This window comes from Prionailurus viverrinus, chromosome A1, assembly GCF_022837055.1.
Source record: "Prionailurus viverrinus isolate Anna chromosome A1, UM_Priviv_1.0, whole genome shotgun sequence".
Classification (NCBI taxonomy): Eukaryota; Metazoa; Chordata; class Mammalia; order Carnivora; family Felidae; genus Prionailurus; species Prionailurus viverrinus.
Window position 1 is genome coordinate 173,234,122 of NC_062561.1, and position 11,480 is coordinate 173,245,601.

An 11,480-nucleotide genomic window follows, 5' to 3' on the forward strand; every position below is an offset into this window, starting at 1 on the left:
TCAGGCTCTCCACTGGGAGTGCAGAGTCTGCTTGGGATTCTCTCTCTCCCTCTCCCACTCACGCTTCCTTTCCCTCTCGAAATAAATAAACTTTATTTAAAAAATTAGATTTGAAAACTAGTGCCATCAATCTCTAAAGCCCTTTCGTCATTTTCACAATTTTCCACATGCAACTTCATCCTCCTTTAAACCAACCTGCTTGTAAGATATTTCAACTATAGTGTAGAGTTAAATAGAAGTTATGGATCTAGCACAGAATGGCACTCAAAAATATCAGCTCCATCATTAACTCCCTTAGTGTTTAGGAACCAGGAAACATAACCAATTTTAATATTGGGCCTTTTTGTCTGCAAGTATTTACATAGGTCTAAGAAAACCCTATGGTGAGTAGGCTACTGTATGTATTAAACCTCAGGCTACCTTGTTCATGTCCCATTTTTTTCCATATGATATATAAAATATTGATTTTCTGAAAAGTATTTGAGTTTTCATGATGCAACTAAAGTATGAAAATAAATCTTAAAACAGGCAAAGTAGATATTTTAAAGCTTGGATTCATTTCATCCCTGTTGTGTTTTGTTGGTCACATTGCATGAAGCTCTTTTTACAGGAATCATGTACACTTCAAGAAAGAAGTAAGACTGATGTATTTACATCAGCATCAAACTAATCCGGTACTGCGAAGCTACAAGGAAGATTGAGAGGCAGGAATTGAGGGGGTGGAGAAAAGTCAGGGGCTTCCAGAAGGACCAGATGGGCATTATGCTCAGCCATCATTAGCCTGAATGGCCATTAACTAACTTCAATGAGACTCAAGCTTTGGGGAGGATTTTTGTTTGTTTGTTTGTTTGATCTGTAATAAAGAATACTTACCTTTGAAAAGTGCCTTTGTTGGTGTGGACTAAACAGCAGCTACTAGAATAGGAATGAAGGTGTGTTTAGTTGAAGAACGGAAATGCTGAAATAGTGCTTTGCAATTAACCTAAGGTATGCAAAAAATATAATGAATTGTAAGGTAGAAGGTGTTTTTCAGTAGTTTAAAAAGGTGTATAGTCAAATTCTTAACATTTAGACGTCTTATTGAAACAGTAATTTATCTTGTTTCACCACTATAAACATACGTATTTGCCAAGTTGGAAACAAGCAAGCTGTGGGGTCCAGGAGCAGATCAAGATTACACTTGATCTTAGTCAAAAGGCCGAGAAGCGATGCAGATCAAGATTAAACATAAGAGGCATTTCCTCGCCTACTCGGATCTGTGTAGACAGATCACTCGCGGTATACAGCCTTCACCTAAGGGTGAGGGTAGCTAACACCATTCAAACTCAGTGTGAAACTGGATGTGAAGGAGCGTAAAATATTAACCCCATTTTAGCGACAGTGTAAGGTTCTAAAACTTCGGGTTTCGACAAGACAAGAGAAGGAATTCGAAGCTTTCGTGGATCCTCTCGCGATAAGAGAGGTGCTAACGCCACGTCAGAAACTACATACGTTAGTGCAGAGCGACAGATGCCGGAACAAATGATAGCTGAACAACCGCGGAAGCGTAGGCGGACAAGTGGGCTGGACTTCCGCCGGAAAACGGAGTCGCCTGGGAAATCTCAGAGCCGAATACCGGCAGGCTTTCTGCCCGAGGCCGTGGGCGGGCGCTGTGTGGACCTGGGCGAAGATGGCTTGCGCTGCTGCACGGTCCCCGGCCGACCAGGACAGGTGGGTCCTGAGAAAGGGACGGGCTTGCCGCGAGCCCGCGGGTGCTGCGCCACCCTCCCCACCCCCGAGAAAGGCTAGCGGCGGGGAGCTGGGCTCCGGCCGCAGGCTCCGGGCCGCTCCCCGGGTGTCGGTTCCTCTGGGAGGCCAGCAGCGCCAGGCTCTTCGTAGGTCCTCGAAATTCCGACTCTGGGTAGCTCAGTGTCTGCCTGTACCTGAGACAAAGGACCGTGGGTGCGACGTGGGCAGACATTGAGTAACAGACTCACAAGTGACAAATCTGTTCTCTTGTTACGTTCAGGAAGGTTCGTTCAGGTTCTTCACAGTCTTTTAAAACCTCTGATGCCGTGGTTTCTGTGTGACAGCAGGCCCCACCCTCGGGAAGTTCTCTAGGCAGCTGTAGCTAACTGAACAGTGAAGGCATTGGTTTAGTTTGGTTTTAAACCTTCTCTGGCAAGTGGTGTTTTCTAAGTAGTAAACGAAAGTTTACTTTTTAGGTAAGTTAAGTAAAAGGGAGACAATTTAAAGAAAAACTACTAAGTAAATAACAGGTATGCTGGCAGTCCTGTTGGTGATGAAAGAATGAATGAGTTTTTGGAAATACTGCTCTGCTGATACTAGCTGTGCTTCCTTCTGTGACAGATTCATTTGCATCTATCCCGCTTATTTAAATAACAAGAAGACCATCGCGGAGGGGAGGCGAATCCCCATAAGCAAGGTAAATGGGCTGCCACCTCGGTACTTGAGGGGCTCTGAGAGGTTGTACTGTTAGGGCTGCAAGGGCTTCTTTTACTGGACTGTATTGTGTAGGACCTGAAGTGAACAGCTGCCAAGAATTGAGGCGCTTAACAGTGGTGAAACCAGAAAGGCTCTAATTCCTAGCTGGGGGGATTTTTTAAATGGTTCTTCATGAGCCTGTGCTTGAAAGAGGATGGGTGGGGGTAGGGTTTGTATGTTGTTACTGGTTTTTAAACCAAGATTGTGAAAACCTTGCCCTTAATAAAGGAATCCAAGCTTACATTATTGTATAATATGTCCAGAATGCAACTGCGTTCTTAAAAAAGACTTGCAGAGGGGCGCCTGGGTGGCTCAGTCGTTAAGCATCTGACTTCGGCTCAGGTCATGATCTCGCGGTCTGTGAGATCGAGCCCCACGTCAGGCTCTGAGTCGAGAGCTCAGAGCCTGGAGCCTGTTTCAGATTCTGTGTCTGTTTCTCTGACCCTCCCCCGTTCATGCTCTGTCTCTCTCTGTCTCAAAAATAAATAAACATTTAAAAAATTTTTTTTAATTAAAAAAAAAAATAAATAAAAAGACTTGTAGAGAATTTAGATGTGTTGAGTTTTATAGTTTATGTCCATTATCTTTTTTTTTTTTTTTTTAGGGGTAAAGTGTAATACTTTTAAAAAGTAGGGTGTTGCAGCTGTTAAAAATAGGATTTTTCCCTTGTTTAGGTTTTACTTTTTCATGTTTGTTTATTTTTGAGACAGAGTAAGCGGGGTAGGGGTGGAGAAGCAGGGAGAGGGAGAATCCCAAGCAGGCTCCATGTTGTCAGTGCAGAGCCCGAGGATGGGCTCGATCTCATGAAACCATGATATCATGACCAGAGCCGAAATTAAGTGTGGGACACTTAATCAACTGAGCCAGGCGCCCCAAAGCCCTGTTTATGTTTTGTAATCTAATGACAGATTCAAGGAAGTGACCTGAAGCGATGCATTATTTTTGTGTTATTTAATATTTCCCATTTTGTTGTTTAGATATGTGTAAAGGAAGGTCTGCTTTGCTGCCCCAGAGTAAAAGAGACTATACCAAAGCCCTGATTCAGGATAATGCCTGACATCAAGCCAATGTGACCGAGGCCTCTGGTAGCAGGGTCTCACATAACTTGGAGAATAACTGGTTTTTAACTTTATTGACATACAGGATACATACAGAAATATAGATAAGTCTTAAGTGTATATCTTGATTAATTTTCACAGACTGAGTACACACATGGGTAACCAAGCACCCAAATTAAAAAAAGAAAGCATTTTCAGCACCTAGGAAGATTCTTTTGTCTCCTCACAGTCACTGCCCCCTCCTCATACTCACAAGGATAACCACTGTCCTGACTTCCAGCACAATATATTAATTTTGTTTTTAAACTTTATTTTTTAAATTTTATTTTATTTATTATTATTTTTTAAATGTTTTTATTTATTTTTGAGACAGAGACAGAGCATGAGCAGAGGAGGGGCAGAGAGAGAGGGAGACACAGAATCTGAAGCAGGTTCCAGGCTCTGAGCTGTCAGCACAGAGCCCAACGCGGGGCTCGAACCCACAACTGCAAGGTCATGACCTGAGCTGAAGTCGGAAGCTTAACCGACTGACCCACCCAGGCGCCCCTTTAAATTTTATTTTAAAGTAATCCCTGCACCCAGCGTGGGGCTTCAACTCACAACCCCAAGATCAAGAGTCGCATGCTCTTCCAACCAAGCCATCCAGGCGTCCCTTTAAATTTTATTTAAATGGCATTACATACACTATGTACTTTTGTGTCTGTCTTTTTTCACTGAACTTTAAGCTTAAGAAATTTATTCACATTTTTTATTATAGTTTGTTAATTTTCACTGCCCTGTAGCAGGGTTTCTCAACAACAGCACCACTGACATTTTGAGCCAGATCATTCTTGTGGGGGGGCTGTTCTGTGCACTTTAGGTTTTTTAGCAGCATGTTTGGCCTCTACCCACCAGATACCAGTGCCTTGTCTGACTCCTGTGACAATTAAAAATGTCTCCTAGCATTGTAAATATCAGAGGGGAAAAATTACCTTACTGAAAACCACTGCTCTGTAGTGTTGAAGTGTATAAATATACCACAGTCTATTCTACTGTTGATGGATAATTGGGTTGCTTCTAGTTTGGGGCTATTACACATACTACTACTGTCAACATTCTTTAGCTTGTGTTTTAGGGAACATGTTTTGCATTTTTCATGGATATATACTAGAAGTGGAATTGCCCATCCATGAAGAATGCATATGTTTAGCTTTAGTGGACGCTACCAAACCATTTTCTAAAACGGTTGTTACCTATAATAGTTGTTTAATCAGTATTCATTTAGCACTTACTATGCTCCAAGCCTCATACCAGATAACTTGGGAATATAGTGATAAAACAGTACTTGCCTTTGTGAAGTTCATGTTCTGTTGGAAGGGGATGGACACACAAGTATGAATCAATGTTATTCCCAGGAGTTTTTAAAATTACAGTGCAAAAAACTGTACCTAATGAAAAGGAAACCTAAGGTTTTGATAGGTATTGTGATCGTAGTATTTGAAATGATTCACCCAACAATACAGCAGTAGCCACTTACGGTAAGCTGTTTAGTGTTTTTGTTTTAACTGTTCAGGCTGTTGAAAATCCTACAGCTACTGAGATTCAAGATGTGTGCTCAGCAGTTGGACTTAACGTATTCCTTGAGGTAAGAGGTGTTTCTTCACTATTTTTCCTACTCAATCTCATTGATGTAATAACTTTCTTAAAGCCTATTTTTTTGTTTTTTGTTTTGTTTTTGTTTTTGTTTTTGTTTTGCCTTTTCACATTAGAAAAATAAAATGTACTCTAGAGAATGGAATCGTGATGTTCAGTACAGGGGTCGAGTCCGGGTCCAGCTCAAACAGGAAGATGGCAGCCTCTGTCTCGTACAGTTTCCATCACGTAAGCTTTTCTGAATAAACAAAGTTTGGGGACAGCTTATTCCTGTACTCTGCAAAACAGGTTCTAAAACTGACCTTTTGAAAGGTAAAAATCATAATTGGCATTCTACAGATTAATTTAGAAAAGGACTACTGCTAAAGAGAGGAAAACAGTGGTTCTAACTTCTCCTAAGTTAAGGACCTCTGAGAATGTGATGAAGCCTGTTTGTTTCTCCAAAAAATTTGTTTTGTGAACATCTTATGAACCTCTGCAAGTCCATCATTATTTCCAAGTTAATAGTGTAGAATTATTGAATGGTCAGATGTTTATGCCATTTCAGATCCTAGAGGCTCTGGGGCCTGGTAATAATTTCTAAAACTAATCTAAAAAGCCATACTAAGTGAAAGAAGCAAGAGAAATGCATAGTGTGGTACCACCTAGGTACATTTAAATACAAAATATTCCTGTTTATTCATATATATGTCTTATTGCTTATTGATTATTATATATGTAAATGTATTTTAAGTGGACTGTAAGAAAACCCCAGTCTTAAAATAGTAATTAACCTAATGGTGAGCAGGGAGTGGGGACACAGGGATGGTGGTCAGAGAAGACTGTAGCATTATCTCTTATTTTATTTCTTAGACAACAACAGTAATCAAACACAATTGGATATCAGTATCCCAAAATATTAATTCTGAGTTTGGGGAAGATGAATTTTTTTTTTTTTTACACATGATTCTTTTCTGAATTCTTCATTTCTAAAAACTGTAATTTTTTAAATGGAGCTATTAATTCCCTTCTTGTCACAATAATCCCAAGCTGACAACTAAATTGTTTTTAGTTTAGTTAACATAGGTTGGTTTTTCTATGCTAAAACCTGTCCAGGTTAGTAGATATTTCTGGAAACAAGATTGTGACTCCAGAGTAACAGGTAGTATATTCCAGTGTATTTCTTCTTTGGTTTGACATCTTCCTTTACTGTCTCTTAAAAGATAAAAAAAACAAAAAACTTTTGACTTCACCAGTAAGTAAAATATAAGTAAAAAATTGAAAACATTTTTCTCCCTGTTTCTAGCAAGAAAATAGTTAGAAAGTAAAAAGAGAGAAAAAATGAGGAGCTTAGTGTATTGAAAGTAGCTACTAGAGCCTGAAGAGTTATTTGGTGCACAGAGAGGGTACCTGCAGGCATAAATCATCTGGGCATATGAATGACATCTTTTGTAGCTTGATGACATTGACAAAATTAAGCAGCCCTGTGTTTCTGTAGCTTAAGATAACAATGATGTCTTCATTCTGTTTCCCAGTTTTTGTATTTAATTAATTCTCCTTTGATCTTGAAGTCAGTTACTAGAGCCAAGACCAAAATTTATGTTTTAAATTTTTATTTTGTTCACTTAAATATTTCATTGTAGTTCTTAGAACCTTTTCTCTAGGAAAGGCTCCCACTTGAGCAAGTCATGTCTTCATACTCTTTTTTTTTAATCCTTGTCATTCTCCTGATGTGACAATTTGCTGACCTTTATGATTAATTTGAAGTTAATGAGCTTTTATGTCTTATTCCTTAAGTTGTACACTAAGCCTAACTTCTGGTTCCTAGGTAAGTCAGTAATGTTGTATGCAGCGGAAATGATACCTAAACTAAAAACAAGGACACAAAAAACAGGAGGTGGTGACCAAAGTCTTCAGCAAGGAGAGGGAAGTAAAAAAGGGAAAGGAAAGAAGAAGAAGTGATCGGGGATGAGAATCAAGTATGTGGTACTACTGTGAGAGACGTGAACGAAGGCTTCTAATTTATATCTAAGAGAAACAGAAGCTTTTTGTTTGCATCATTTAATCAAACTATGGACATTTGTGCCTCCCAGCTTCAGCATCAGAGCTGACAATGAAATAAATTTACATCAGAAGTTTGCATCTAGCTCTTACACAGTATAAAAGAAAATTTCTTTGCCTTTCAATGGAGAGTTTTTGTGGAAGAAAGAAGCATATTTTTAAGTGGACAATGGATTCTACCATCAGTTACTTGAAATTCTGTATCTGTCCTGTGTGTAACATGTTTCAGATAATGAGTTTAATTAAAGATTTGAAATACACATTTTCTTCAACTTTTAAGTTAGTGAAATAAAATTTGAAACTGACTTTTAATAGCTTTTGCCTATGAACTAATGCTAGTAGAAGAGGTAATTAAAGAGAATAAAATGAGTCTTAGTGTGAGCTTAAAACTAGAAGAAAATGGCTAAATCCTCTTGGACGTTTATGAACAGCTAGTCTACAGATCATTTTAATCAATTGTCATCGAGTGTTCAGTTACTAGTTTTTTGACATGGAAAATCCTGGAGTTTAAGCTTTAGATTTGCTTGTTTTATAGGCTTCAGAACATTATTTATTTATTTAAAAATATATTTTTTTAACATTTATTCATTTTTGAGAGACAGAAACAGTGTGAGTGGGGGAGGGATAGAGAGAGAGGGAGACACAGACTCTGAAGCAGGCTCCAGGCTCTGAGCTGTCAGCACAGAGCCCAATGCGGGGCTTGAACTCATGAACCACGAGACTATGACCTGAGCTGAAGTCAGACGCTTAACCGACTGAGCCACCCAGGTGCCCCAGAACGTTATTTTAATTGGAGTTAATGTTATTACCTATGCTTTAACACCTTGACATATACTTTTTCTCAAAACACTAAATTGGATTAGTGATTCAGACTTTATTCCAAAGCACTATTTCTGAAAGTGGTAATTTTGTATAAGATTTAAGAGAATCACTATCCAGCCATTTGTTTTTGTCTGAGCATCATTTGGGGAGCTGTCTTCTCTGACTCCATATGCTTCTGGAAGGGCTATTAGTTATAGGACATACCACAGGGTATGACCCAAGCCAGACCAATGGTTTATTTTTCAGGAATTTAAATCTGGAGTAGAAACACAGACATATAGTTGATGATGAAAGCTAAGATTTTGATGGTCTACAGATTTGAGTTATCCTAAGTCCTGTTCTTGAGGCCTGTTTTGGCTCTTCTGTGAATTCTGTAAACTATACTTTATATTCTTCCAGTAAATCCCATTTTCATTGTTTTTATTGCTTGAGATAAAAAATTCCACTTGATGACAAAATAAGTGAATCCAGAGTTTCAGAGTTTTAAATGGACTTACACACCTAGGCTGTAGGAAGGTGATCCATGGGTGTGTAGGAAGAAGTATTCAAATGTTTACTCTTTTCTCTCTTTAATAATTTCTGTTGTTCATACATTTTATAGTGAACATAATAGTATAGCAGTTTATATATTTGATTTACAAATAAATATTGGGGCAGTCTATGCAAAACAAGATTCAGAGTAGCCCTCTGGGAAGATCTATTACTTAGGAATGTGTTTATGTAACAAAACAATGAGAAACGTAAGCAGGAGTTAGTTTTTTTGGAATAACATAAAATCCAAAGGTATTACAGGTGTTGGTTCAGCTGCTCAGTGATGCCCTCATATCTTCCCATTCCACTATCCATGGCATGTTTCTAACAGCTTGTTGTCTCAAGCTTATAAAAGGGCTGATAGAACATCAGATTTCAAGGCAGAATGAAAACCTAGCTGTGCCAGACACTTTTATTCCTGCTTTAGGAAAGCTAAAGATTTCTCAAAATCCCTCCCAGCCAACTTTCATTTAAGTCTCATTGTCAAGAACTGTGGCTCATGTCCATCTTGAACTGCAAGAGAGGCTAGGAAAGTGACTATATAGCTTTTTGAGTCATGAAAATGGAGTCAGCCAAGGAAGAAAGTGGAGACTGGATATTGGGGCAGTCAACTTAAAAGATTTGTCACAGGGGTGCCTGGGTGGCTCAGTCGATTTAAGTGTTGACTCTTGGTTTCAGCGCAGGTCATGAGCTCACAGTTTGGGGTTTGAAGCCCACGTCGGGTTCTGCAGCTGGCAATGCTCTCTCTCTCCCTCTCTGCCCCTCCCTGCTTACACTGTCTCTGTCTTTCTCAAAATAAACTAAAAAAAAAAAAAAAAAAAAAAAAAGATTTGTTACAGAAAGACGACCAGAGTCTAAAGTTATTTGGGTTATGGGGCAATAGGGATTGTCAGAAAGGTTTCGGGACTCTTTCTGTAATGCGGCAATCAGTGCATAATTGAACTTTTCACATTGTTGCAGTCAGTGCATAATTGAACTTTTCTTTACCAATCAAGTAAAAAATACAGTCTTTTTTTTTTTTAATTTTTTTTCAACGTTTTTAATTTATTTTTGGGACAGAGAGAGACAGAGCATGAACGGGGGAGGGGCAGAGAGAGAGGGAGACACAGAATCAGAAACAGGCTCCAGGCTCCGAGCCATCAGCCCAGAGCCTGACGCGGGGCTCGAACTCATGGACCGCGAGATCGTGACCTGGCTGAAGTCAGACGCTCAACCGACTGCGCCACCCAGGCGCCCCCCCCCAAAAAAATACAGTCTTTTCTAATGAGCAACACTGAGCAGGTATTTTTATGTTGAAATGCCATTTGTATTTATTTCAGTGAGTTATGTTCACATCCTTTGGCCACTTTTTAAGGACTTTATTGTTATCAATATAATAGATAATGTAAAGAGCCAGCTAGTTTTTGTGTGTTTTCTATTTATTTTTATTTTTTTAATGTTTCTTTTTGAGAGAGACAGCATGAGCAGGGGAGGAGCAGAGAGAGAGGGAGACAGAATCTGAAACAGGCTGCAGGCTCTGGGCTGTCAGCACAGAGCCTGATGTGGGGCTCGAACCTATGAGCCATGAGATCATGACCTGAGCCAAAGTCGGCTGCTTAACAGACTGAGCCACCCAGGCGCCTGTTTGTTTTTTTAGGTATTAACTTCTGTCTGTTGAAGAAAACGATTTAGTTTTACCCCCCAATATATGCTTCCTATCCCTCCCTCCTACCACTCTATTTCATAACTTTAATCAGTATTCAGAGTTCACATTACTATCCTGTATTCCATTCATAGCTGAACCATGCAATACTTTGCTACTCAAATGTGTGGTCAGGGGTCCAGCAGCACTGGTCTCTCCTGGGAAATTGTGAAAAATGCAAAATCTTTGGCCCCAGCCCAGAATTTAAAAGGTCCCCAAGGGATTCTTATGCACATTACAGTGAGAAACACTGAAGTATGCTATTGTTATTTTTGTTTTCTGGATTTGTGTTTTCCATAGATCTAATTATTTTATTAGTTTTTTAAATATTTATCACTAACTCAACCACACAGTATCAGCTGTCAAAAAATATCCTTTTAAAGAGTTTGTACATGTCCGTTTAATTCATCTTTTTAAAGAAGTCTTTTCTGGAGCATTTTACCTGGTTCTAATCTCTACTGGTTACCCTTTAGGCCTAGTGCACAGCTTCACTCTGCATCCAGAGTGACCTGCTTCACTGCTTTGCTGTTTTGGGCATCCTGTATTATGGAATCCTGTGCATTCTGTCTTGGGTTACGTTCTTTTTTGTAGCCCATCTTCAGGATCTTCTGGGAAAAATGCAAGGGAGGTAAATGTTCTTAGGCGTTGCATGTCATTGTACCCTCACACAGTTTGGCTGAGTATAGAATTAGAATCGAAAGTCATTTTATTTCAGAAGTTCAAGGACATTGCATCGTGGTCTTCTAATGTTTTAGCTGAAGGGAAGTCCAAGTCATTCTAGTTAATGATCTTTTGTGACTCACATTTTTCTTGTTGAAACTCACAACATCTCGGGGCACCTGGGTGGCTCAGTCGGTTGAGCGTCCGACTTCAGCTCAGGTCACGATCTCACGGTCCGTGAGTTCGAGCCCCGCGTCGGGCTCTGTGCTGACAGCTCAGAGCCTGGAGCCTGCTTCCGATTCTGTGTCTCCCTCTCTCTCTGCCCCTCCCCGTTCATGCTCTGTCTCTGTCTCAAAAAAAATAAACGTTAACAAAAAAAAAAAATTAAAAAAAAAAAAAGAAACAACATCTCAATATTCTAAAAGATCACAATAGTGTGGCTTTGGACTTTTTTGTCTATTGTGCTGGGTACCTACCTAATGGGCCTTTCAATCTGGAAACTTGTGTCTTTCAGTTCTGGGAATTTTCTTGAAAATTTCATCAGTGGAATTCTTTCTGATCTTGGAACTCCT

At 39.5% G+C, this 11,480-nt stretch overlaps 1 protein-coding gene across 2 annotated transcripts; it reads left to right on the forward strand.

The window, feature by feature from the left end:
* Positions 1-1,554: 1,554 nt before the first annotated feature.
* Positions 1,555-7,526, forward strand: SRP19 (signal recognition particle 19). Of its 2 annotated transcripts, XM_047824734.1 has the most exons (5): positions 1,555-1,710; positions 2,350-2,425; positions 5,095-5,166; positions 5,291-5,402; positions 6,982-7,526. In XM_047824734.1, the coding sequence occupies exons 1-5, from the start codon at positions 1,670-1,672 to the stop codon at positions 7,113-7,115; spliced, it is 435 nt and encodes a 144-aa protein (XP_047680690.1). In that variant the 5' UTR covers positions 1,555-1,669; the 3' UTR covers positions 7,116-7,526. The 2 variants fall into 2 exon arrangements, with proteins under 2 accessions (XP_047680690.1, XP_047680769.1); XM_047824813.1 differs by lacking the exon at positions 5,095-5,166.
* The last annotated feature ends 3,954 nt before the right edge of the window (positions 7,527-11,480 follow it).